Source organism: Archocentrus centrarchus, chromosome 16 (assembly GCF_007364275.1).
Source record: "Archocentrus centrarchus isolate MPI-CPG fArcCen1 chromosome 16, fArcCen1, whole genome shotgun sequence".
Taxonomy (NCBI): domain Eukaryota; kingdom Metazoa; phylum Chordata; class Actinopteri; order Cichliformes; family Cichlidae; genus Archocentrus; species Archocentrus centrarchus.
The window spans coordinates 23854097-23882009 of NC_044361.1; the positions used below are offsets into that span (position 1 = coordinate 23854097).

Genomic DNA, 27913 nt, shown 5'->3' on the forward strand with positions numbered 1-27913 from the left:
CAATTCTGATGCTCGGTTGACTTGCGTCAAACACAGTAACAAAAAGCTCTCATCAGTTGTTTTTAATTTGGTTTGGACCTATAAACAATATCTTAAATATTTTTCTATATAGCAGGTCACAGTTTAAAGCAAATGTTATATTCAAATGTGTTTAGTGTAAAAATTATGTCTAAAAATGTCAAGACAAGAACCAACAAGATATAAGATAATAAAATGGGAAAAAAAAAGGTCTCAGCTTCTCAAATACAAAGGCTGCTTTTTTTTTTTTGTCTGTTTCATTGTACATATAAATTGAGTTTTGCATGGTTTGTCAGACAAAACAATATTTAATCCACCTTGGATTTTGGTGAACTCTAGTACTAGAAATTCTTTTTAATGAGTGTTCACTCTAGAAAGCAGGGCTGATAATGAGATTGGTCTGCCAAAGCTGTGCTGGCCATTTTACATTCGTCTCTGTTAATTCACTGATATTCATATAAACAAATGAATAAATATTTCCATTTAAATATCAATACTTTTAACAAGTACCAAATAAAGCACTTTGATGTCCCCCAGCATCATGAAGCAATTAGAAAAGTGGCTTTAACATTTTATGATACATTTGTGTGAATTAGGCTCCTGATTTTTTTGAACTAGAAATGAAATCTATCAATTATCTTGTTAATATCATGCATATTGAGTACTTTGCAGCAACACCACTGGTTCTGTCATGCTTGGCCCAGCATATACGATCACTCTTAGGTGGTATTTTCAGCTGCTTCCTTATTTCCCAGGGCCTGGCACGAGGCATACATTACCTTGAGTCCCCCATTAGGTACATCTTGCTAGTGCTGGGCTGGACCCACTTTTTTTCCCCCTTCAAAACTACCTGGAAACATTCCTCTGAGATTTTGGTCCATGAGCTTCAACTTCATCTCGTTGTTCCGACCATGTCTACATGTCTGAACCCTTTGAGTTGCTGCCATGGGATTGGCTGATTAGATATTTGTGTGAGTGAGCAGTTTGTATACAAAGACACAGATGCAGTTACTGTGTGTGATTTATGTTTTATTTAAAGCAAAAAAGATAGCAGTGTAGAAAAACATGTTTCTTTGACACTTTCACTGTAGAAGAGAATAATGGTCACATTATAAAAACAAAGATCAGTGCTTAGTATGCAAAACTTTTAAGAATGCAACAAATTTGCCTTAATCGTGACTATCAGCTTTAATTAATGCTTCCAGCTAAGTTAGCAAAAGTTTAATATTACAGTACAAAAAAATTACAAATAGGCTTACCACACTGGAGACTTATTTATATTTGATTAACCAGCTGACATGCTGAGCAGAGATGTCTTAGTGTTTTTGACAGCACAGCCATCTTAACTGCATTTGTACATCAGACTGAACACAGATAATGGGTTTATTATTGGCATCTTTTGATTTTTTTTTTTTTACATAAATATGTTATAGTAAATGATTAAGTAATATGTAATAGGCTTTACATTAAAAAAAATACTCAAGTCTAACAAAGTCAGTAAACAAAGGCACAGTATTGTCATAGTGCATTTAAAAAATATGACAGCTGCTCTTCACAGGGAACAGTGACAGTTCATTACACACTTCATGTTACAACAGAAACACAAAAACAGGTGAGTTAGTTAGTAGTTGTCCATTCAGGACCAATTCAAAGTAAATTACAGTCAACAATGCAGTTCAACAGTGATAACAGATAATCTTCATACTGTAAGTGTTACACATTAAGGATAAAGTGTCGAGCACAAATGTAACAGAAAATACAAAAAAAAAAAAAAAAAAAAAAAAAGTTGGTCCATCGGTCACTTCAGCAAGTGAGAAATTACTATTTAGTGCTCATACTCTGATATAAAAACAGTGAAACAAGTATTTTTTTTAAAACAATACTAAGCTGAATGCAGTGTTGTTTCTACCAGTGTCTTAGTTTTGAGGTTAATCTCATCCCTTGTGTAGTACCTCAAGGGTTGTTTTACCGAGTCTCATCCTCTACCATCAGCAATTTACAGACCAGGACTGACAGAGTATTTTTTGAAGCTGTCACTCTTGAAGCTGTAAATAGCTATCAGGTCATTAACTTTCATCTATCAAACTCTGTTAGTTTTATCAGTGGTGAAATTTATGGAGGTTCATGGACAGAATTCTTCAGCATGATGAGGTTATCAGGCTCTCCTCTCTCATTATTCTTGTGTCAGCACAGGAATGTCAATTTCTATGGCTGACATCCGTGAGCGGGTGGAGTAGCGGTGGCCTGTATAACTGGATCCATAGCCTTGTGACGGGGCGTAACTCTGCGACGGGGCATAACTCTGCGAGGGGGCATAACTCTGCGAGGGGGCGTAGCTGTAGGCTTGGGTTCCTCCAACCTCTGATCCATAGCCATCAGGAGCAGAAATCTGAGTCATGTACACTTGTGGTGCAGCAGGTGCGACTATGCTTTGTGCATAGCCCTGCGTGGGCACATATGGTTGAGCATCGATCACTGTAGGATATGTCTGTGGTGGGAAAGGCTGCGGACCATAAACTGGGGAAGGAGAATATGCGTTGGCAGTAAGAGGCTGGGTGGACATGGAGGTAGACATGGAAGGCAGGGGCAACCAGAAAGGTGAAGGCAGCTTCTTACACATACAGTACCACATGAACGTCAGCACTGCAGCTAGCATCAGTCCTCCAGAGCAGCCTATAGATACATATACAGCAAAGCCATCAGAGAAGATGTTGTCATATCTGATGTTCATGTCCTTGGTGCGGAAAAGGAACCACACTGAGGGTGCAATGGCGACTGCTCCGCCCAGGAAGAAAAACATTCCTGCCACCAGGTGGCAACCTGGACTGTTCACCAGGCATCGGATGGTTTTAATGTCTGGATCAGGCTTCTCCGAGCAGCAGCAGGTTTTACACATCCCTGTCATGGAGAGCAGCAAGGCTAAAGAGCCAAATGCCAGGCCTGTAGGAAGGCAGAACTGCAAGAGCCGCAGATCCAGCTGGTCCAATTTAGAATACCACTGGAAACATAAAAATATATGATCAATGGTGGGACTATTTAGGACACCTGGGGATTTAAAAAAACAAAACAAACATAAGCAAAACAGATCAAGCAGTACCTCTGAATCATAGTAGTAGCATCCTGAATAGCCATCCTGCATCACACATTTAGCCCACAGCCCATCATACACACTGATATTCTTGGCATTGCGATTGAAGGTGACGAGTCTCGTTACACGCCATTGTGGGATTAATGTTGCCACAGCGATCCCACCTACGGACAAAATGGCAACAATGAAGGCAAAAGCGTTGGTGGCGTGGATCTCCCGACACGACATGGCTGCTTTGTGCTGACAGGGTTGTTCCTTTTCCTGGATAAACACAAGTCAGACAGAAAGCAGCAGCCAGTCAGTCTTGATGGACACAGAGCTCTTGAAAAATATGGTTATACAAATTTATCCGAATGGCCCCATTACTTTATGGAAGCAAGCTAACTGTGCCACAGTCTGACCTAGCTACGGGCAACCCCCCTGTATTTCAATTCACCGCAGTGTAGTCGACCCAATATCTGCTGTCCCCGAGAAACAATGCTCTCATTTCACCAGCAAACAAAGTGGGAATGACTTGATGGCTGAGGCTGCAGAGCAGGAGTGTCTATACAGCAGTGCATTACACAGATTACTGTAGAGTTGAACAATGAGCAAGGATTGAGCTTCATGTGACGGCATACAACAGTGACTGGCAATGCAACTTGATATTACTTTTAGAAGAAATGCAGCTGCTTTTTACTTTTATCATCTTTAAAAAAGTGATTTGAGGTTGTCTGATCCCACAGGACATCCTAATTCAAACCTGGAGGTGGAATTTACAGTCAGTATCCCTGAGCTGTGGAGGGACTGCACAGACATTTTGCTTATTTCACAGTTCCCATTTACTCTGCTGCTACTTTATTGAGTTTTATTAGGTTTAATCGTTAACGCGTCAGCTGTTATAGACCTGTAAATCTAAAATATTCATTCAGGCTTAAAAAAACAAACAAACGCAACCTCTGATTTGGCTAAAATCCATGTAACCAGGGTTAAGTACTGCTACATAGCACAGTGAATATTATACTCAAATACGTTGATTAAGACTACAGCAGCATAATTATACATACAGTAGCGACATAGTCTGCTTTGTGGGAGTGGAACCAGACCACAACTGTGCGAGAACAGGCTGCCAGATAGCCCAGTCAGCTAGGCTAATTATCGGTACTTTTACTACCTGTTACTCTGGCTCAGTTAGTCTAAACGAGTGGGAAACATCTGTAAAGTGGTTAATACGTGCTAATAATAATAATAAATCTCGATCGTTAACATCACTGACCCAAAATGAAGAACTTACTAGAAAATGTGAGCTAATTAGCCATCTAGCTACAGGCTAAAAAGGTAGCATTACCGCAACTTGTTGCAACCCAGTTTTTTTATATTTATTATGAAACTCAAACAGGTTAATTACATTCACTACAGGGTACCATGCCTTACCAGTACTACGAATTGCTGATCTGTGTTTACAAAATTTCAGCCTGTTTCTCCTTTACGTACTTCAAGACGAACCGAGCCTCACACAGCAGATCGGAGCGTAAACAGGATGAGAGCTGCCGGTGTTTCCGCCCTCAGCGCTGACTCACAGGCGGTTAACCCATGCTGTGACTCCAGTTTATTTCTGAAGCGATTCCTTAAGCTACAAATGGAAACAAAAATTTAACCACGTGGACGATTAAAAAAACAAAACACAAAGCAAATAAAAGGTAGATAAAATTGTGAAAGTAAGAATAAAACAAATACATAAGAAACGTATACATTTATGACACCAGAATATTTTATACAGGAATGCTTATTGTTGTTTTTTTCTAATAACTATATTTGCATATGTAATAACTTCACTGTTTCCTTCATCTGTGAAATATTCTAAAACATTTTAATGTGATTAATTATGGTTTTCAGTCTTTTCTTTTTTAAAGGCTCAAGGCTTCTTCAGCAGTAAATATGGCTACTCTAGGTCTGTAAAAATAAATAAATAAAAAATTATATAGCACATTTCAAGATTACTGGGGTTAGGTTAACTGGAAACTCTAAATTGCCCATAGGTGTGAATAAGAGCATGAATATGAGTGTGGATGGTTGTCTCTCTGTGTTGGCCCTGCAACAGGCTGGCGACCTGTACAGGGTGTACCCTGCCTCTCGCCCTATGTCAGCTGGGTAACCCCCCCCCCTTCCCCCCCTCCCCCGAACAGGATAAGCGGAAGTGAATGGATGGATGGATGGATTTCAAGATAAAGATCACAAAATGCTTCACAACAAAAATGCTAAAACAGTAAAACAAAATGTTACTCAGAAGAAAGTTTTAAAAGATGAGTCCACAGCTCAGGCTCAGTGTTACAGAGTCTGGGGGCCATAAAAGCTCTGTCTCCTTTAGTTTTCAGCCTTGTCTGATGCACAATCAGCAGGCCATCATCACATGACCTCAGGGACCTGCTGGATGTAAGGGCTCAGTGATGTATGCTGGTGACCTTTGCTAAAAGTCAAAACCAGAATCTTAAAGTAGGCTCTGAAGTTAATGGGGAGCCAGTGCAACTGAATTAGCAACAGTTTGACATGTGAGTACTTAGAAGGCTTAGTCAGGAAGTCTACCTGCAGAAGCTCCAAGGAGGTTTTGTTAAGACAAGTGAACAATAAATTAGAATAATCAGATGTGATGAAATAAAGGCATGAATCACCATCTCCAGTTCAGAGCGTGACACAGTGTAACTCGACTTGGCAATATTTCTTAAGTGATAAAAACAAGAATGAACCAGAAATTGAACGTGAGCATCTAAATTGAAGGCTGAGTCAAAGGTTACTCCAAGGTACCTGGCAGAAGATTTTGTGAAAGTGGTGAGGAGACCTAGAGTTTCCATTACCTTAGGCATGTACATTTGTCAGGGGCACAAACAAGTACTTCTGTTTTCTCTTCATTAAGTTGGGAAAAATTATCAGCCAACCGGCTTTTAATAGAGTATAAGCCCCTCTGCTAAACAGTAACTTAGAAACATCTTGGGGCTTAAAAGAAATAGATAACTGAATGTCTTCTGTATAGCAGAGATAAGAAATGTCCTTAAAAGTGCTCAAAATGAGTTGAAGAAGGAGCAGAACAGAAACAGTAAAGGCCCCAAAACAGAACCTTGTGGCACACCATAGGCAAGAGAAGTGGAACTACAATAAAATCAAAGCCTAAAACAGTAAACAATAAAACAAACAAAGCAACAAAAAACACACATGTATTTTCAGGGTCAAAAACAAACCAACAACTTTCCTTTAACATTGCAGCACCAATGGGACAATTCCAGAAAAAAACCAAAAACATGAAAAGTTGTAGGAGAAATAGACTGGTAGGAAACATTTTTATGAATAAACCACCCCACTCAGCCACTTAATGGATAAAGCTGACATTTAGGCATATTAATATTAACTACCAAGCTCCAGCCACCCCCCCCCCACCCCCCCCCCCCCCCCCCACCCCCCCCCCCCACCCCCCCCCGCGACCCTGAAAAAGGATAGACGGACGATAATGAATGAATGAATGGAATATAAAGTACAGTAATGTTCAATGTTGTGTCCAAACCCTCTTTGATGTTAGTTTAACGGTCGCATACTATGTGTGCTTAAATAACGATTGTGTCAAGTGCTCCTCATCATCTCTGAGCCTCTCTGATATTAAGATGCAGTGAGGGTGTGTCTATGTGCAATCAACACATATGGACTAGTTCTTATATAGCACTTTTCTACTCTGAGCACTCAAAGCGCTTATACAACACGTTTACATTTACCCCATTGATACAAGCACTTCCATGATTAACTAAGCTAAGTGCTTTTACTATCTAACATTCACACACATTCACACTCCAATGCTTGCGTCGCAGAGCAACTTGGGGTTAAGTATCTTGCCCAAGGATACTTTGGCATGCAGCCTGGAGTAGCCAGGAATCAAACCGCCAACCTTCCGATCAGTAGGTGACCTGCTCTACCTCCTGAGCTACAGCCGCCCACATGGGTGGCTGACATGTCATGCATGTTATTAATACAAAATCAACTAAGTCTGAATCTGTTTCGGTTTGTTTTCAATTTTCTTTATTCAGTTTACTTTAGGTGAAGAGAACTGCTCGACTTTCACATGAATCCTTTGTTCTTCTAAACTTATAATATTGGCATTAATATTTTAGTAAGAGGCCACAACTTACCAAGAAGATCTTTCCATTCTCTTTGATGTCACTTCTCTCTCAAGTCGATAAATCAATTTTTGCGCTGAAACTGAAAAGTCACTTGGCTATGATCTGTCTTGCTGATTAAGTGAATAATTAAATTTTTTTTGTGTGTGTTTCAGGGAGATATTCACATTCACATGATCTATAAATCTGCAGGGGAAGAGGGAATAAATGATCTCCTAGGTGGTAAGCTGATGGCTGATGTACTGACCAGTTTTCTGATGTGCTTAATTAATGCTACATACTGAAAGTGTATCTGTCTCTGTTTATAAGGCACTCTACCAGAACCACCTTTTCCTAGCCCTCCATTTCCAGGGTCAAAAGTTGTCCACAGGAGGAAAAAGAGACAGGTATGAGTCTGCTAAATGGTAAAATGGTCTGCACTTATGCAGGGCTTTTTCACCTTTGAAGGTTACCATGAAGTGCTTTAAAACCTGTTTCCCATCCACACGCATACACACTCACACACTAATGCTGGCAGCTTGCCTGCCATTGAGAGCACCTTGACGTCAGTGTGCCCAAGGATATTTTGGCAATAGAGTAGCCGGGGATGGAAGTGCCAGCCCTGGAATATCCTCTACCTCCTGAACCACGGCTGCTCAGATGGTAGAGGAAAATTATCACCACTAGCAGCACAGGCGTGCAGATGCTTCTATTTTGTACATTCTTGCATGAGTGTAAGACAGAGAGATAATTGTGCTGCTGAGGCTGTTGTCCTGATTACGCTGCTTTCCATCAATATGTTTTATGTTAATTCATAAAGAGTGTGCTGTTTCCAAGCTCTCCTCCCACTCAACAGCTCTCCAGCCCGCTCTTCTCCTCTTCTTCTCTTCTCGTCTTCTTCGGATTCATGAAATATTTATCTTATAAGTAGAGGCTGCTTCCCTCCTCTCCTTCTCTCAGACATAGTCAGGTGTCTGCAGCTGTCTGTCTCTCAGCCCTGAGAGCTGCTCTCATATTTATTTTGAATTTGGCACACAGACAAACCTGGTTTAGCTTTGCTAAGTTGATTTTCATTGATTTGTCATTTATTTTTCTTTGTGATGCAGGCCACTTGAGTTGACCTTTGTTTTTACTGTGTGCTTTTGAAATTCTCCTTGGTTTTTGGTTTAGAAAAAGCTTTGTCTGCCTCTTGTTAATACGATAAAACTCATTTTTTCTCAGGCTTCACGTTTGTCGCGAAGTGTCGAAGATGAGACCAAATACATCGAGCTGATGGTGATCAATGATCATTTAATGGTAAGTTTATTAGAGACTATATAAAAAATAAATAATTAGCCCTGATATGAATGTGATCTGAAGGTCAGAAATGTGCTCGTGTTTATGCTGGCCCTCTCTCCTGGTCTACTCTTCATCTCTCTAGATGAAGTTATGAAGGTGTGAAGCAAAGGGACATTTTTTTTTATCCTCAGCACGTCTTAAAATTATTTAAATGCAACCTCAGATGAGACATAGCACACAGAGCCATTATTTATTTACTGTAACTAAGCCAAAATGCAGAAGCATTGTGGAGGAGTTTTGACCCGCTTTTCTTTATAATGTTATTTAAGTTCATTGAGATTTACAGGCATTCATTTATGCACAGCTCTCCTGAAGTTCCACCACATCATTTCAGTTGGGTAGAGGTCTGGACTCTGGACTCACATTTGACTCTAGAATGCTTTGGTATACAGAGACGTTCATGGTCTACTCTGTGGCTATAAAACAAGCCCAAATCATCACCCCTCCACCACCGTCATTGAGAGTTAGTATGAGGTGTTTGTGCTGATATGTTATATTTGGTGGCGCTGTGCATTATGGCCAAACATCTCCACTTTGGTCTCATCTGTCCAAAGAACATTGTTCCAGAAGCCTTGTGATTTGTTCAGATGCAACTTTGCAAACCTAAGCTGTGCTGCCATGTTCTTTATAGAGAGAAAAAGCTTTCTCCATGCAGCCCTTACAAACAAGCCATTCTCATTCAGTCTTTTTCTAATTGTACTGTCATGAACTTTAACAATTAACATGCTACCTGAGGCCTGTAGAGTCTGAGATGCTTGTAAACTTGTAACAATTTCTCTGAGCATTGCATGGTCTGACCTCCTGATTAAAAAGACATCCACAAGATTGTGGCATCATATTAACACGCACCTGAATGCTCCAGGCCAGCAAACTGCAATTTTAACAATTATATCGATATTATACTGAAACAGAATGAAATAGATGAAGTGTGTCAGGCTTTGTCTTTAAGACATGTATGAAATTAGGATCATTCTGTTGTTGGTTTTGCAGTTTCTTAGGTTTTGTTGAAAGAAAAGCATCTTTTGAATTGCTCGGGGCCTACAGGAAGCTGGGTGGGCTTTACCGAGCGCAATACAAACCATTTTGATCAAAATGTGCCTGGCTAAGACCCACTGGGATGGAATTTGCATTGTTTTTTACATCATAAAGGCAACATTAGGAGTGAATCCAATGTGCAGACACAGGCTTCTTCTATATATTCAAATGGCTTAAAGTTAATTTGTTCCAGATTATGAAACCCATTTATATTTATTTATCCTCTTTGTCTCTCTCTTTTTTTTCCCTTCAGTATAAGAAGCACCGGCTTTCCGTTGGGCATACGAACAACAATGCTAAGACAGTGGTCAATATCGCTGACATGGTAAGAATTGTATTGATCCACTTCTTGGAAAGCTTGCCACAAGCACTCCCAGGTACTGGAGCTGAGCGCATGTTGCACAGATTTCTCATTTAACCAACCTCACTCTCCCCATTTAAAGCCTCTCCTGGCCCATAATATGGCACAAGCAGCCATTAACCACCCAGTTATGAGGTTTTAAGATGACTGGATGTCATAAGCAGTGGTGGCATCCCGACAGCTTAGAGGCAGATTTTTAAATGTTTGATTATTTGGAGCCACATTTGTGTGTTGTATTACTGAAATCTAACCTGGGACAGGGTCACGTCTGTAAGCTGAGAGGCTGGTGAAGCTGGAGAAAGGTCATACTTTTTGTTGTGCCCTTGAAGATGATCATATGAAGCAGGCTTTATTTAGGAGGTGCACATTGATTTCTTTCATGTATGCTAAACATTATAGCATATGCTTGTAAGATAGCCCTGAAGGGCTTAGAATGTTGGAATAAAAGATGAAGGTTTAAAGGAGATGTATCCATAGGTTTATGTGCATGTTGTCAGAGCAATTAGCACCAGCTAATTTTGGACAGCTTTTAAAACTGTGAACTCTCCACACAGATGCACCAGCAGAGGCAGATAGTGTGGGTTTGTAGGGACCACACTGCCACTAAATACATACACACTGACCGCCCCATCTCTGCACTGTCTCGTTTTTCCTCAAGACTATTAGCATTCATTTTGAATGCAGACACTTTGCTCTTCTCCAGTGTTTGTCTGGTCTGAGGCACCCACAGTTTTCTGTCTTACAAAAGCAAACATTATTATTTGCAGCCCAATTTGCTCCCAATGTGTCCTTCAGACTGTTACCTTTGTTTGCTCACTGTCTGGTGTCTTGTGATGTGCTGCTGCTGTCTGGTGGCCGGATCATACCGAGTATGTGATCACTGTCATGTTGAACAGCTGGAGATGCTGATGTTGTTTTGATATTGCTCATTACATGTCATTCGGTATATTTTGTGGCACTTTTGGTTACACAAGGGCTTAAAGTTTCTTGGCATTCTTCCTGACATCAAGTTTACTTGAATTTCCCAGATTTTCAGGGAACAACTTAATACTCGAATTGTGCTTGTTGCAATGGAAACCTGGTCAGCTGACAACAAATTTAACATTGACGATGACCCCATGGTGACCCTGAAGGAGTTCATGAAGTACAGGAAAGATTTCATCAAGGAGAAATGCGACTCTGTTCACCTATTCTCGTAAGTATGGCTATTAAGAAAACAAAGTGTTTTTTATGTGCTTTGTATCTTTTGACTAAATAACTTTCTCTTTCATCAGAGGGAATCGCTTTCAGAGCAGCTTGGGTGGAGCTTCTTATATGGGTGGAGTTTGCTCTCTCACTAAAGGAGGGGGAGTCAATGAGGTGAGTCTTAAACTAAAACTTAATCATTATGGACTTCCATAAACTCAACATGGAGTGCAGTCATAAGCTCATCAGTTTCAAGGAGCCAGACTTTCTTATGAATTTTTAAAGTTGAGCAACAGTCCTCCAGGGTTTTAAGTTTTTCTTTGGACAATGGCTGCTTTTTCATTCATTCTCTGTCCAGTGTTTGTACCTGACCATTTTCAGAGAAATTATTTGTTTGTTAAGCCACTAAACACTGACCTATGAATCATTCAAGCATAAGAAAGGTGCCTAACTCAAGGGATGAAACAGTGTTGTGTCTACATAACAGACAACTTAGCCATTAACTTAACATTTAACCAATGTTAAATTGTAGTTTTATGCTCCTAGCAGCCTGCCAGAAAACACATCATTTGTTCCCATTTCTTTAATTGAATCTATGAAAAAGTTAACACAGTTTGACAGACATAAAAAAAATAGTTTCACACCCACAAGGTGATTCGCAAAATGCTTTTAGCTGAAAACCTACCATACCACTTAAAAAATGAGGAAAGTGGACAAGTGGAGGACAACAGAAGAAGTGGCCACATAAAATAAAATGATCTAAAGCAGAAAATAATGTCCTTAAGAAACAAGAACAAATCCAGCGAAGACCTGACACAGGACCTGAGAGATGCATTTGACCCTTCAGTTAATCCATCTACTGTTCACTGGAACCTCATCAGAAATGGTCTCAGTGGACAGGTAGCTGTCAAGAAGCTATTCTTCAGGAAGGGGAACAGGGAGAAGGCTGAGGTGTGCAAAATTACACAAGAACTGGACTGAAAATCAGTGGCAGCAGGACCCAAATTTGAAAGTTTTGGGTCAAATCTTCATCAATATGTCGAGAGGAGTTCAGGAGAGAGGTACAACAGTGAGTGTCTACAGCCATCTCTAAAACATGATGAAAGGTCTGTCATGGATTTGGGCCTGCATTTCAGCCAGTGGTGTTGGAGACTGGTGGTACAAAGGAGACAAAACTGGTAGTATTATGAACACAGAAAAGTACCCTTAGATTTTTATTCACCATGTAATCCCATCTGGAAAGTATCTGTCTGGCAACAGCTTAATTTTTCAGCACGACAATGATCCCAAACATTCTGACAATGAAGTAAAAGCATATGTGGATAGAAAAACACACAATGGAACACTTTCAGTCGTGGATTGACCTCCTCAGAGCCTGGACCTCCACATTATTGAAGCAGTGCAGGATCATCTCGACAGAGAACAGAACAGAAGGCAGCCAACATCCAAATAAGAGCTCTGAATGTCCTTCAGGAAGCCTGGAGAACTATTCCTGAAGGATACTTAAAGAAATTAGAAGGAAGCTGCCTCAGAGGCTGTTGAAGAATAAAGGGGGTCACACCAAATATTGACTTTCAAGCTTGTTAGAGCTGTACAAACTCTGTTTTTGCCTTATACACTGTATTTCCATTTATGTTTGCATGTTTTAATAAATCGCGGCATCAATTTCCCATTTTCCCACCAAAATGTAAAGACATGAAGGTGGCACATTTCTTTTGCACAGTACTATATTTCAATTTTCTACATGTCAGTACTCTTCATGTACTCCCATTTTAGACTGTTATTTGAATTTTCTTTCATTTAGATAAATTAATTACTGATCTTTCTACTTCGTGACAAATTTTTCATAATTTTTTCTTATTTTCTGTGTTTCTTCATCAGTATGAGAAAACCAATGAGATGGCCATAACCCTCGCACAGTCTCTTGGAAAGAACATTGGCATCTTCTCGGACAAGAAGAGGATCCTCAATGGTACGCAGTTAAATCTTAATGAATCCTTCAATAATTGGAAACGCACATTCCTGTCATCAGAAGACATCTACAGAGTATTTTTTTCTCTAATTTTAATTTTATTTAATTCTATTCATTTATTTTGTCCTCCGTTCTCTCACCTTCTGTTCTTTGTGAGATTTGCCACTACTTATTACTATTTGTTGTTTTTGTATTTTATATTTGTTGATATATATCAACAAATATAAAATATGATATAAGCTGTAATTACACAGCTATCCAAGATCTACTTTACACACCCTTTTTTGTCTGCCTTGTTTGGTGCTGTTACAGTTAAATTTAGAGTTGTACTAATTTCTTCCTCACCTTTTAAACTTCTGCCCGGAGATACAACCTGTGCATGTCATGCTTCTTTTACACTAGCTGAGCACTGATATAATAACAGTATATAATATGCTATGCAAATGCACCCGACAAAAGGGGCGGAGGAATGAAGGAAAGCTGATGAATTTAGAGGGAAAAAATTCATTCACAAAAACAGAGCAAGCAAGATGTCTTGATGCTTCTTTAAATGCATTTTGCTGCTCTAGTACTGACACATTAACATATGACATAAATATTTATTCCTCACAAAAGGGTATAAATTAAAAAAAAAGAAAAATTACACAATTATAGTGAAGGCATGGTGCACAGTTTTGCCGCGGCATCCCTTCTATCAGCGACCGGCTGGAGTCGGGGGCTTTGTTTTCTGGGGACGTGTCCTATTAGAATCATTTACATTTCACTTCTTCTTTTTTTTTCCTCTTCCAATAGTATGACTAAAATATCTTTATTTGTTTAGTCGCTTCCTTACTTTCTTCACAGCACGATCTTTGTTTTATTGTTTGTTTTGTGCTGTGTTTTTATATTTTCCTTTTTCTGACTTCTCTAAATTGTTATGCATTTACACATATGCACTCACCTCAAGATGCACAAATACATATAACTTCAACATCAACTAAAGTATATAGTTTACTAGTAAATATGTATGCAACTATATGTAAATGCCCGCAATCAAAATGGACTTATCTTTTAATTTTTTTCTCCAACATTTGTCTTTTTCTTCTTTTCTTTTCTAAACCTCCTTAATTTAATTTTTCCCATGTCATCACCCAAATGTTGCACTTGATTTGCTCAAAATAATAAAAGGAACACACATTCTTCTTAAAACCTGATTTTGATTACATTTTTTTCAGGCGAATGCAAGTGTGACGATCACTGGTCCGGCTGTATCATGGATGACGTTGGGTAAGTTTGTTTAAAAGTACATTTTCTAATCTCATCTCACAGCTGGAGTCTCATCATCTCTCACAGACGCTAATGACTCAGTCTAACAAATTTGGACACAGAGTGTAGTTGGAGTTGTAGTGTTACCCAGAGTATAAGTTGCATTTGTCCATATCCCCACATGAGTATTTATTTAAATACTGCAATAAATGCAGTTAATAATAACAGTCTCATCCTGCCTTGTCAAAGCTTCAAACTGTGGACTATGTGTGTTAATATGTAAATATAAACTATTATACTATGGATTTCTAAGCACTTAAACATCAAATAAATCTTATCATCTTTATAAACTAAATAATGCAAAGGTTTATCCACACAAGGCTCACTCTATTTATTCATTTAATTATGCAGATATCTGTATTTCATCCACTGCTGTGTTATTGTACCTTCATAATTCACCACTTGGGGTCAGTCCAGGTTTAATTTCCATTTGCTGTCGTCTTGTTATATAACTTCATTGAGCATTTTTCTGCAGTAATGCCTTGTGTAATGTCTTGCTTGCTTAGATAAGAAAACAGATTATTAAAATATTTTTCGTGGACTGTCTTGCTCGGCATCGTGCCACTGTGAGCGTCTGGGTGTGTGTGATGTGTGTTTGTGTGTGTACTTCTCTTCTTAAATACTTCTTGCGTTCCCCCTCTATCCCGAATGGGACAGCAGGTGAGCTGAAGCTTGCTAGAGCATTGCTTGTGCTGGTTTTGAACCAAATGGCTGCCTCAGAGGGGGTTGTCAGTCATCACAACCTTTCCCGTTTTCATCGAAGGGCACTACAACCACTGCGGCCGCAGCTTCTCATTTGACTTAGATGATATGAACAAATACAGTTTGATGTCTGGTTTGTAAAACACTGGCTGTATTTTTCATAATCAGTTTGTACAATATCGCATAATTATTGTGTATTTTTCAGTTTTTGGGCAATGTTACTGACTGAACAGCCAAGAAAATGTTGTTGATTTGTTTTTCCCGATTGCTGAAAGGCTCCTTCTCCACCCCGCCGTTTAAAAATTAGAACCTTCCATCACTTATTTTTGCTCATGTTTATCCGGTTGATACAGTCTGCAATGTCATTCTCATCCTTAGGTCAATATTTGACTATTTCATTCCCCCGTAACAACATAACAAGTACACTTCCCAAACACTGAGATCCTGCTCTGTTGGTTTACCTTAATAAACCTGTTCTATTGTCGCAAGGTTACATGACAGAGGACAGGTGACTTTGTGCTTAATTAAACCTGTCACCTGTTAATGGACCCAACCCAATTTCCCTAAAATCAAGTCAGTGGTATTTCAGACAGTTGTATTCAATGAGCGACCTCTGTCATGTCCAGTGACAGAAGTTTGTTTTTAATCCTTCAGCACCTGCATGTCTGATCTACTTCACCTGACTACTATTAACTATTCTCACATTTTTATTTTCACAGGATGTAGCGTCTCTGTTTGCTTGTGTGTTATGTGAGTGTGTGTCTGAGTGGATTTGTGTTCAAATACAGACGGGACACAAATTAAAGGAAAAAAAGAAACAAGATAACTGTTAAAGAGACTCCCTTGTTGGATGTTTTAATGAGTGCTAACACCTTAGTCTTACGAAGGTGACTGCAAAGATAATAACATGATTCACATCATTTTCATACCCATTAAATCATATAGTGACATCTCGTGGTCCATGGATGGGGGGCCTTGTGAACCTGAAAGTGACCTCCCTCTTTATAGGATATAGCTGATTACTCAGAAAAGGTTTGCAGTGCCAAGAGGTCCCAAATACTTAGGCTTTTCCTTTAATATGTCCCCCATCTGTGTGTGTGTGTGTGTGTATATATATATATATATATATATATATATATATATATATATATATATATATATATATATATATATATATATATATATATATATATATATATATATCCACATATATATATATATATATATATATACACGTAGGTATCCTAACTACACCTTGCATGAACTTGATTAAAGGTCCTTAAAGTATAAAATTATCTGGATGTGCATTAAGATTGAGTTAGGATTTGGTTATAGTTGAATTTTGTAGGTTTTTATACTTTTATGTCTTTCCTTGTCGTGAGAGAGTGGGTGTTGCTATGAACAAACCAGGTCAAAATATGTATTTCAGAGGGAGCAACTTTAAAACTTTAATTTTAATGTAAAGAAGCTAGCTAGCTTAAAATGCACTTTATTGAGGGTAGACGGACCTGTCAAAGACCCGAATCCCAAAGCACAGTTCATATTTAGTGCAGAGATTATTGAATGAATTAATAAATGGTTTAGCTGCTGCTGAGCTTCCTAATAACCACCAGGTGTTATAGGCTTACTGTGACGGAGTGAAGGAAGCTGTTAAGGAAACTTTTTCTGAATACCTGAGGTACTTATCAAAATAGTTTGGTTTTCATGGTAACCTTTTTAATCTTATTTTTTAATATAATACATATTTTGATCACATGGTGTATGTCTGTGAAATAAATAGTGCTGTGAAATAAAGCTTTTTTATCGTGATTGGATAATACTACTGTTCTGTTTGGTACCAACTGGGGAATCATTCAAGCATGCTTCTTCTTTGCTTCACCTGTTATTGCTGTTTAAAAGGGGATGAGAGCTACAAGATTTCAAGAAAAATCAAAATCCCACGTAACAGCTGGGATTAATCCCAAAATCTTTCAGAAATATTGTAGTGCACTTCATCCATCATCACAGTATCATTAGTGGCTCTTTAGATAACCATCATCATGGCTTCATTTAGTCACATTACACATGAAACAGCAACCGAAGCCCCTCTCCTAGCCCTCGACTCTCAGTGAGCCTTTCTGTTATTGCATTGTCTGCTTTGCCAGGCCTGATGAGCCACTCTAAGCTTTTCCTGCAGAATAATCAGGATTAAGGCTAACAGTGCAGAAAAACACAATATTCAAGTGCTGCTCAGTGTTGTGATAATGTCATTAAAAGCATCAGCCTGGCCAGACATTTTTCAAGCTCTGCTTAGTTTGAATGCCGAAGTCCGGATGAATGTATCATCCAGCCGGACTTTAGCCTTTAATTATAAATGAAGTGAAGCAATCACAGCGAGAATTAAAGAGTTGACACTCTCAGCAGAGTTTGATTTCTATTCTGAGCAACTCATGCAAATTTGACAGATTTTTAGGGCTTTAGCGTCAAATGATAATGCAATAACTGCTTTAAAAGGACTCATTCATAATATTGGGCTTGTTTTCCAGGACAAAGTAAAAAACAGTACATCTTAGAATCCATTTGTAGCCCACACATATCTCCATACAATGTTCACAGTATTAGTTGTGCTATATGTCTGTCTCCATGTTATTGTAAGGATCTCCTCTGAACTGTGAGTATAGTGAACCTGTCATAAAACCTCGAATGTTTAAAGTGTATTTTATTTTTGGTAATACAAAATACAATTTTAATTAAATACCAAAAGCTGCCATGTTTTGTTAATTAACTTGTAATTAAGTAAAGGGTGATATAAAGCCTGGGTAAAGCTGCTTAAAACTATATTTTTTCAGTCTTTTATACCTCGGTGTTGACTGGGAGCAAACCCTCCCTCACACAGTAATATCTGCACATGCAGTTTGTTTTGTGTCCACATTAACAGCCCGGTTTGTCCTTGCTGTTTTGAACAGTTTTTACCTGCCCAAGAAGTTCTCTGACTGCAATGTGGAGGAGTACCTCAACTTCTTGAACAGCGGTGGTGGAGCCTGTCTATTCAACAAACCTCTGAAGGTACATCATACTCACAACTACATGCTCCCTATGCAATCCATACTCACCGGCCACTTCATTAAGTACACTTTGCTAGGTTGGACCCCCTTTTGCCTTCAGCACTGCTTTCATTCTTCATGGCATAGATTCAGCAAGGTGCTGGGAACATTCCTTAGACATTTTGGTTCATATTGACATGACAGCATCACACAGTTGCTGCAGATTTGTCAGCTGCACATCCATGATGTGAATCTCCCCAAAGGTGCTCCATTCGATTGAGATCTGGTGATTGTGGAGGCACATGCTCAAGAAACCAATAACCACTGATAAAAGGCAGGATGGATCCATTCTGAATGTTGGAGCAGAAATCAACACTCATCAGACTTCCGTTGTCCAATTTTGATCCTGTGTGAATTGTAGCCTCAGTTTCTTGTACTCAGCTGACACGAGTGACACATGCTGCAGTGTTCTGTTGCTGTAGCCCATCTGCTTCGTGTTGTGCATCCAGAGATGCTCTTCTGCATACTTTGCTTGTAACAAGCGGTCATTTGAGTTACTGTTGTGCTTCCCGATCAGCTGGATATATTCTCTTTTTTCAGACCATTCTCTGTAAACCCTAGAGATGTTTGTGTGGGAAAATCCCAGTAGATCAGGGGTTTCTGAAATGCTCAGTCCAGACTGGCACCAACAACCATGCCGCATTCAAAGTAAATCACCTTTCTTCCTCATGTTGATGCTCAGTTTGAACTTCAGCAGGTCTCCTTGACGATATCTACATGCATGGATGCACTGAGTTGCTGCCATGTGATTGGCTGATTAGATATTTGCGTCAACAAGCAGCTGGATGGGTATGCTTAATAAAGTGGCTGGTGAGTAATTTTGCTCTTTACCCACTCAGCTGTTGGACCCTCCAGAATGTGGCAACGGCTTCGTGGAACCAGGAGAGGAGTGTGACTGCGGCAGCCCGGCAGTGAGTTAAAGATCTGTGAATAAATGCAAATACATATCATCTAGCTGCTGTGTCCCACTTTATGTAAAAAGTATAAGTTGTAGTAGTAGTAGTAGTAGTAGTAAAGCAATTAATTGTTGAAATGAAGGCAAAGAATGAACTGTACATGATCAGAGAATTTTAAATGGATTATATGACACCTGAGAGAGGTTGTTCTTCCTTTTTGTCCTCTAGGAGTGTGCGAAAGAAGGGGAGAATTGCTGCAAGAACTGCACCCTGACTCAAGGCTCTATTTGTAGCAACGGACTCTGCTGCAATAACTGCCAGGTACAAAACGGGGCAAGGTGCACACTTCGTGTGACAGCGTGGATAAAACACGCGGCATGTTTACTGAGGGAACAACATGACAAAGGAGCTCATGATGTATTTAATTTTGAAGCAACTAACAAAGAAAACGTGCTCATAGCGATGCTGCTGTAGAATCTGACACTATCTGGAAACAGTAGCAATAGGTTTAATTAGGTTTTGTCTAAATCTACTGATCTTTATAGGCAGCGGAAGTGTTCTGGTTTCCATTTGCAAGTTCTTTTGACCAATCAAATTTAAGCAGGCTTTGGGTTTATGCTGGGGAACAGTCTGTGTGGAGAGTAGAAGAGGGGCTGAGTTAGCTAAAATACCATTAGCTACCATTTGATGGGGATTTAGTTTTATATTAGCGTTTAAAAAATTGATCTGCAGAATGTGTAACAATGACTGGCAGACAGAACAGAAAGTCTTGAATTGGATATCCATTTTCCTACACCGGAATCACTGAAAGTATTGGCTGTGGTCTCCGGGGATTATGCTCCCTTCAGGCAACCGTCCTCTGTACCATCAGGAAAAAATATCGACATATCTCTCATCGAAGGGGTATGTTTGAGCTGTAAATGGGCAGATTTGTCATGGATAGTGGTCTATTGTTTTAAAAGAAATAACTTGGATACACCACTACTTGTGGAAATCAGAAAAACTGCAAAAGGTTTTGTATTTTGTGCCCTGTCCAGTAGTTATGGAAGCTTGTTTCAGCCACTTTTGTGAGTCAAAAAACTTGCAGTTTCAAGTTCCATCCATTCACTTCCACTTATCCTGTTCAGGGTTTCGGGGGCCCTATGTCCCAGCTGACATAGGGCGAGAGACAGGGTACACCCTGTACAGGTCACCAGCCTGTCGCAGGGCCAACACAGAGAGACAGACAACCATCCACACCTATGGGCAATTTAGAGTGGCTAATTAACCTAACCCCAGTAAGTGCATGTCTTTGGACTGTGGGAGGGAACTGGAGTGACCAGAGAAAACCCACACAGACACGGGGAGAACATGCAAACTCCACATAGAGAGAGAGAGAGGGGCCTGGGCCAAGGTGGAATCGAACCCAGGTCTTCCAGATGGTATTCTAACTGGGAGGCAGCAGTGCTAACCACTAAGTTCAAATGTTGACTTATGGATGGCAATTTTCTTTTTTTTTTTCCCAGTGGCAGACACAAGCTTCCATAACTGCTGGACAGGGCACAAAATATGAAACCTTTTGCAGCTTTTCTGATTTGTTTTGTGTGCTGTTACAGATGGAGTACAGGGGAGTTGTGTGCAGAGATGCAGTGAATGACTGTGACATCCCTGAAAGGTGCACAGGCAATTCCAGCCAGGTGAGCACAAATTTCCTGCTTTAGCCGAAGTTATAAACATCTGCTCATATTTAAATTCACATCACTGTATTTTTGAGGCTTTCTCTGGTTCTTGCAGTGTCCACCAAATGTGCACAAGATGGATGGTTACACATGTGAAAAAGACCAAGTAAGATGTTGAAGAGTTTTATGCAATTTTGCATTAAGATGTTTAAAGATCTTTCACCTGTGATTAAGGTACACTTTACTAATATGCAGCGACCCTGCATGTTTCTCTGCAGGGTCGCTGCTTCAATGGAAGGTGCAAAACCAAAGACAGACAGTGCAAGTACATTTGGGGAGAGAGTAAGTATTCCCTCAAATGCATTGCAACAAAAGGAGATCTACCAGAGTTGAATGTAGAAAAGTCCTCATGTTGTTGCTTGTATTTCCTTCAGAGGCAACAGCAGCGGACAAGTTCTGCTACGAAAAGCTCAACATCGAAGGGACAGAAAAAGGCAACTGTGGGAAAGACAAGGACACGTGGATCCAGTGTAACAAACAGTAAGCCAGTCTTCTGTGTCTCCTGTGCAGTTCTGTTTTTTTTTTTGTTTTTTTTTTCCTTTCCTGCTGATATGTGTTTGCACTTTTGTGTTCAGGGATGTTCAATGTGGCTATCTGCTATGCTCCAACATCTCTCCTACCCCACGACTGGGAGAGCTGCACGGAGGACTGACCTCGTTCTCTGTAGCCCAGCACACGGCCTCTCTCGACTGCAGGTAGCCATCATGGGGGCAAAAAAACTCTAAAACTACAAGTCTATGAAGAACATTGGTGATTTGTGTGTAGTTTGTGACATGCTTTTGTTCCCTGGTTCTGTATGTCCACCAATGAAGACGAAAAATATATAATTTGACTTTTAATTAACGTGTAATTTCTAGAATTTCCGGGGTGTGTTAGTCCCCTCAAACAAAGATGACAAGCTTCTTTCCAAAGTTTTCATGCTCTTAAAAAAAATCTCCTCCCTTATTGTGCTGTGAATTTTTTATGAAGCACATAACTCCAGCATGGAGGAAATCATTTATTGACTGTTAATGATCCACTGTACCAGAAAAACTCCTGGATTGTTCTAAATGTCCCAGATTAACTAAGAGACAGCAACCTACGGATTATGTCACATTTACTGAAAACCAACATGATCTTTCAAGTGACTCTGTCTTGTTTGCTGTTCAGCGGTGGTCATGTGGTGATCGATGGAGACATAGACCTGGGATACGTCGAGGATGGGACGGCCTGCGGAACAGACAGCATCTGTTTTAACCACAAATGTCTCCCAATTCAGCAATTCAACTTCAGCACCTGTCCTGGGACGACAGACACGGCCATTTGCTCCGGAAATGGGGTACACACCAACAGTGAACACATACACCTGCACCCAGGTTTGATCCAATCAGCTGAAACTGTTCAGAGAGGCTCAGAATGGGGTGATCTTAACTTTCAAATAAGATAAGAAATAATAAGAATAAGAATAAAAATTATGGTTAACCCTATTACAGGCTGGCAACCTGTCCAGGGTGTACTACCCTGCCTCAGACCCTATGATAGACTCCAGCCCCCCCACGACCCTGAAAAGAATAAGTGGAAGAAAATGAATGGATGGATGGATAAAAATGATAACAACCGTAATAATAATAATAATAGCATCAGTAGTAGCAACAATAACATTAGTAGTAGTAATAGCACTATTAATGGCAACAATAGTAAAAGTAAAAGAAAAGAAAAGAAAAGAAAAATGCATAAACATGATAGATGACTGCTCTCAAACTCATGTGAATCAGCTCCTGGCCTGGCCACTTTTAAGGATGTCCTCAGACCACGCACGGTAACCTCAGACTGCGCCCGAGCACAACTGTCGCCCTTCTCCAAGACCTCGCCTGCCTGCGCCCACACTGCACTTACCAATTGGACTCGAGCATGCATCAGTTTGTCTCAGTTTCTGAGCTCTTGCAGAACACAATTTTATGGCTTAATTGGAGATGCAGTGACACACTGTCCTGTCACATATTTGTTAAGTGCTTAAAGTGATTTTTACAGAGGCAGCTGGAGCTGTAGGAAGCCCCTGTGCTCAGGCATCGATAGCGATCACACTACATGTGTACCATGCCGTGCCCAAATCCTACTGAACCGCTTGAACCACAGAACTACTTCTTCCACTCAGGGGGCTGTCTGTGGCCCACAGTCTAAAATAAGTTTGACATCCCTGGTTTAGAAGGTTCTTTCATTTAGAATTATCAGTATGCATTTTAAGCAAACCCACAAGTGGTCCACACATTTTAAGGTTTAATTGTCTTGAGTTTGTGCTAATACCACCATAGCTATATAATCCATTATTCTATTATCATTACTCCTAAGACCTCAAACGGGGTCTCTTATAATAATATAAAAAATGATTAGAATATACTGACAACTTCATTTGGCCCTTTTGCATTTCACATTATTAGCTTAATAACTCATTTTTCAATATTTATTGAAGGTAAAAGTGAGGTTATTGTTACTTTTTAAGTATTTAATTAATTAATGAGTATACTTTATATTACATTTACCATGAATTACTTAAACTGAGGAGCATATATATTGTTGCTGTCAGTGTTTTCACTGTCTTCACTGTATTCACAAATTTCAAATCAGAGGCACAGACAAAATATTTTTTAAATCTAATTTCTTTTTTATTTTCATTCTGCAGGTGTGCAGCAACGAGCTGAAATGTGTGTGTAACCGGGGCTGGACAGGAGAGAACTGTAGCTCCATGTTTCCTGTCATGGCGAAACCCACAGCCTCTGTTTCAGGTAGACACTTAATCAGCCCTCGCTACCTGTTACACCTGTTCCTGCCTCTCTCTCTACATCACATTTTCCCTCCTGTCATATTTCAGGTCTGCTCTACATACCTGTCCTTCTCCAACCCTCTCCCTCTTCCCAACCTGCTCCATCTCTTTCAGTTCTTCCTTTGTTGTCCATCCGCTTCACCATACATATGTCGTCCTTTTCTTTGTTTTTGTTGCTTTTCTTTTGTTGTTTTTTTTTTAACCTCTGTGTTGGGCCTACGTTTGCTCATTAAACCAGCTGCATTTGTATTCACTGAACCATGCATGTCATTCTTTCTGTTTGTCATTCTTTTCACACTCATTCTTTGTCAACAGGCTGATGTCTTTGACGGAGTGACTTGAGGTCAGATTTGAGTTCCTTTTTCATTGTATTTGTCCTGTCTTTGATGTCATTTCCTGCTTCTCCTCGTCTTGTCTTACTCCAACTTCAGGTTCACCGGAGTTAGTTCATTAGGACCCTCATTCAGTTGAGAAGGAAGCAGTTTTTAGTGTTACCCTGAATGGGAAGTAGGTTCCCCTCAGAGTAGCGCTGAATGGTGACAGCGGTTTGGTGGTGCTCAGTTTATTCTCCCTCGTCTTCCTGTTGAATTTTTCCCGCTAAACGTTCTGTGTTTTTGTGCTCTGCTGCAGTGCTTTGTGGTTTGTGTATCCCCATGTGTCTGCATTACTCCAGATACAAGAGACACACACATCCAATTAACACACATTTGGCTTTCCACTCTACTCTCTTCCTCTGTCTCAGGTATCAACAGCACTAACATCATCATTGGGGCCATTGCAGGTTCTATCCTCTTCCTCGCCCTAATACTGGCTGTAACAGCCTGGTGCTACAAGTGAGTGTACACATAGTTTGTATGTTTGATGCTTAATGAAGAGTGATGAGTAAAAAGAATTAAAAATCAAGTATGTACTTTTTGGACTGTAATAAGGATGCTGTTCTCTTTACAGGAGCTACAAGCAGAAACGCTACGTGGAGTCTGAGGTTCACCGAAGATTCTGCCGGTTTGCAACTTCAGCTTTGGTTTTCTTATGTTGCATTTTAAAGCGTGATTCTAACTTGCATGGCTTTTATGAGTGTGTTTTAGGGTTTATTGTCCTCTCAATACTTCAATTTTTTTTTTTTTTTTTTTGCATAGAGCACAAAACCTGCAGTTAATAATCAGTTGTATCTTTTGCTCAAATGATTCAAAAGCCATAGCAGTCCTGCATGTAAATTTATTTACATAAAATTATATAATCAAAAGGTACCTAAATATCAACGTAAATATGCCACTGATTCCCCAAAGTGAGGGCTGTGACTCTTTGGTGGGCCCTGATCATACTACAGGTGGGCCGCAAGAGATGCTTTACAATAACAAAGTTTTAAATGGTGATTTTTGTAATTAACTTTATTAAGTGTTTAACTTATGGCAGTGCCTGTATAACGGCTGCATGACCGCAGATACCCGTCTCTTGGATGGGTGTTCTGTACTTTTTGTTGTATACTTGTGTACAATGATAATAAAGTTGAATTTAATCTAATCTAATAACTTATAATATTTACAATAATTTACTCTGGAGAGCTTGAAACAGAAGGTAACTGGACTCCTTTAGGTTTGTGAAGACTTTTTGCTTCTCATCCAAGAAACTTCTACAGTTCTAAAACAACTTGTGGGGAGTCCCAGGTAATAAACCCCTAGTGGGAGCTGTCCCCTTTTGGCTGTCACAAAACAGGTCATACTTTACTATCTATTTTATTCAACATGGAAGCAAAACTTACAAAATGAGCATTATACAGCTCCAGAGAACACCTTAAACCTAATGTCTGGGACCATAAACTAATTAGAAAAGTGTTTATTGAGATCATAAGTCAAGCTAGCTGTAGGGTTACTTTCTTATAGCCTTCTAATATGGAAAATCAACTTCAAGGCTAAAAAATTTCACATTTCCAAACTGAACTGTAGCATTTCTTAGTTTGGGGATGGCTTCAGTCTTGACGTTTTATCTAGTTACCACAGAAAATCATAGAATATACCTGTATGATGAAGAAGGGTCAACACTCTAAATACTGACTCTTTGCATAAATTTATTTGCCTTTAAAAGCTTTCAAAATACTTGTGATTGTTCTTCGTTATAGAAAATATAGAAAACATATAAAAACTTTCTGCCACAGCCAAAACGTTTAGACAGGAGAGTAAGATGATGTTAGCCAACTGGAGTGAGACATAACCACAAAAAATAGGGAGAAATATAAATGGAGGTTCCTTAGATTTGGATGCGGTCCTGCACAGAGATGTGTTGTGTGTTGAGTAAGCTTAGTGCAATAACTGAACAGCAAATTGGATTGAAAAGTGTAAAGCAGACATCGAAGTAGAAGAAAGAAAAATGCAGCACATCTCAGCACATCATAAATTGACTATAAATCGGTTTTCATGAATATATCGGCTATTTCCTGTTATGGTGTTCATATCTGCAGTATCTGAACGAATTCTTTTGTACTTCCAGGCAAATGCCTCCAGGTGACTATGTCACGAAACCTGGGCATGCAGATTCATTTTACAGTGACATACCTCCTGGTGTAAGCACAAACTCAGGCTGCAGCTCCAAGAAGAGGTCAGCCTGCCTGTCGCACCTGCAGATTTGCACCCTGTCCTTCACTCCCTCCATCCTATCCATTTCTCAGAACCACTCACTGTTTGGCTTCAGGTGTGCCATCTCACATCACTCATTCGTCTGCCAGCAAGTGTGTGTGTGTGTGTGTGTGTGTGTGTGTGTGTGTGAGATGCAATCTTGAAATCACTGGTGTAGATGAGCTCAACATGTTTTCAGATTATGCTTTGTCACTGTCATGGCTTTCATTAGGTTTCTTAACCTTTTTTGGAAATTACCAAAATGCACAAATTTGTGTGCATTTTGCCCATTTTTGCATTGAGTGGTTTCATCTCATGTCATACTCTGATGTCATATACAGTTTCGTGACTCATAATGTTGACATGGCGTCTTCATTTTCTGTTTCATTAACCTCAGCCTCTCTTTAGCCTCATTTGCATTGACTTGCGGCATCTTAGGAAGACGTTGCTGAATTGTTCTCTTTTGTCCGTGCTGCATGTGTATGCAGGTCCAATGGCCTGTCCCACTCATGGAGTGAGAGAATTCCAGATGCCAAACACATCACTGACATATGTGAAAATGGGCGACCAAGGAGCAACTCGTGGCAAGGTAACACATGAATCCCCCACTCATACTGAACTTTTTTTCTCTTTCTCAGGATGAAGGAAAATAATGTGTTTGCTCCTCCAACATAAGGACAGGAAAACGGAGAAACAAACCAACTGTAGCCTTGATCATACAGGTCATTAAATATTAAATGTTTAGCATGTAAATGAAAACATGCATTTCTGTTTTGTGTCTCTTCAGGAAACCTGAGCGGTAATCGTAAAAAACTGAAAGGAAAGAAGTTCCGTGCTCGCTCGAACTCCACAGAGTAAGTTCTTTGTGGGAAACTGATTGGTGATGTCGGTGAACGCTGTATGCAAGATCTGCAGATAGAGAGACACTGTAGTGAAACACACTACCTGTTAAATAATCAAGCTGGCATTATTCTATATTTTTCAGTCTTTATTTGAACAAATCTCACAAACAGACCAAAACGAATTTAGTTTTTAGGGAAACGGAGCAAATGCTGTATTTGTATGTCAGCATTTTCACTTGTGAATTACTGCATAGTTGTATTTACAACACTTCCCGTCCCACTGGACTGGACCCTTCAGACTTGGCCAGACAGCCAGCCTCTGAGGATGACAGACAATATTTTAGGGCTTCCAGTGAAGCCAGCAGATATCTCTGCCAATATTGTGCACTGGTCACTGTTTGTGAAGGCAGATGCAATTTTAAAAAGGTAATGAAATCCAAAGCAACATCAAATGTTAGAAAATGGTTTCAAGATCGCAATTCTGGAAAAACATTCCCTCTTCTGCTCTCCACGCGGACTGTTTACTGCCATCCAGCCAAGGCCCACTCAAAAGTGACTGGACTACAAATGAACTACAAACTGAAACAAGAAAGTACCAAAAATCAGGTCCTCGCAGAGTCTAAATGTTCTTATACACATATACAGTATTATGAAAAAGAAGATTTTCAAGGGACTCTATGCAGACCTGTGAAAAACTAAGTACACCCAATGATTCAGTAGCTTGTAGAATCACCTGCAGCAGCAATAACCTGAAGTAAATGTTTTCTGTATGACTTTGTCATTCTCTCACAGCATTGTGGAGGAATTTGCTGCTGTGCTTCGGATTATGGTTTTTGCATGATGGCC

At 39.7% G+C, this 27913-nt stretch overlaps 2 protein-coding genes across 4 annotated transcripts in view; one reads left to right on the forward strand and one right to left on the reverse strand.

The window, feature by feature from the left end:
* The window catches only part of adam22 (ADAM metallopeptidase domain 22), a 78971-nt gene that overhangs the window by 44323 nt on the left and 6735 nt on the right, over positions 1 to 27913 (forward strand). The window contains exons 7-29 of one of the 2 annotated variants that reach the window (XM_030749070.1): positions 7398 to 7464; positions 7552 to 7628; positions 8443 to 8517; positions 9848 to 9919; positions 10984 to 11150; positions 11230 to 11314; positions 13022 to 13112; positions 14327 to 14378; positions 18065 to 18164; positions 19042 to 19113; positions 19327 to 19419; positions 20694 to 20774; positions 20872 to 20922; positions 21035 to 21098; positions 21191 to 21296; positions 21392 to 21511; positions 21966 to 22134; positions 23476 to 23578; positions 24359 to 24449; positions 24565 to 24618; positions 26101 to 26301; positions 26714 to 26814; positions 27013 to 27079. In XM_030749070.1, coding sequence (XP_030604930.1) covers positions 7398 to 7464; positions 7552 to 7628; positions 8443 to 8517; positions 9848 to 9919; positions 10984 to 11150; positions 11230 to 11314; positions 13022 to 13112; positions 14327 to 14378; positions 18065 to 18164; positions 19042 to 19113; positions 19327 to 19419; positions 20694 to 20774; positions 20872 to 20922; positions 21035 to 21098; positions 21191 to 21296; positions 21392 to 21511; positions 21966 to 22134; positions 23476 to 23578; positions 24359 to 24449; positions 24565 to 24618; positions 26101 to 26301; positions 26714 to 26814; positions 27013 to 27079 — 2159 coding nt within the window. The remainder of the gene's footprint in view (positions 1 to 7397; positions 7465 to 7551; positions 7629 to 8442; positions 8518 to 9847; positions 9920 to 10983; positions 11151 to 11229; positions 11315 to 13021; positions 13113 to 14326; positions 14379 to 18064; positions 18165 to 19041; positions 19114 to 19326; positions 19420 to 20693; positions 20775 to 20871; positions 20923 to 21034; positions 21099 to 21190; positions 21297 to 21391; positions 21512 to 21965; positions 22135 to 23475; positions 23579 to 24358; positions 24450 to 24564; positions 24619 to 26100; positions 26302 to 26713; positions 26815 to 27012; positions 27080 to 27913) is intronic. The other variant, XM_030749071.1, reaches the window with a different exon arrangement.
* cldn12 (claudin 12) lies at positions 1060 to 4632 on the reverse strand. Of its 2 annotated transcripts, none has more exons than XM_030749130.1 (3): positions 4520 to 4627; positions 3116 to 3270; positions 1060 to 3016 (listed from the first exon to the last, which is right to left on the reverse strand). In XM_030749130.1, the coding sequence occupies exons 2-3, from the start codon at positions 3155 to 3157 to the stop codon at positions 2192 to 2194; spliced, it is 867 nt and encodes a 288-aa protein (XP_030604990.1). In that variant the 5' UTR covers positions 3158 to 3270; positions 4520 to 4627; the 3' UTR covers positions 1060 to 2191. The 2 variants fall into 2 exon arrangements, with proteins under 2 accessions (XP_030604990.1, XP_030604989.1); XM_030749129.1 differs by having other exon boundaries at positions 1061 to 3016; positions 3116 to 3367; positions 4520 to 4632.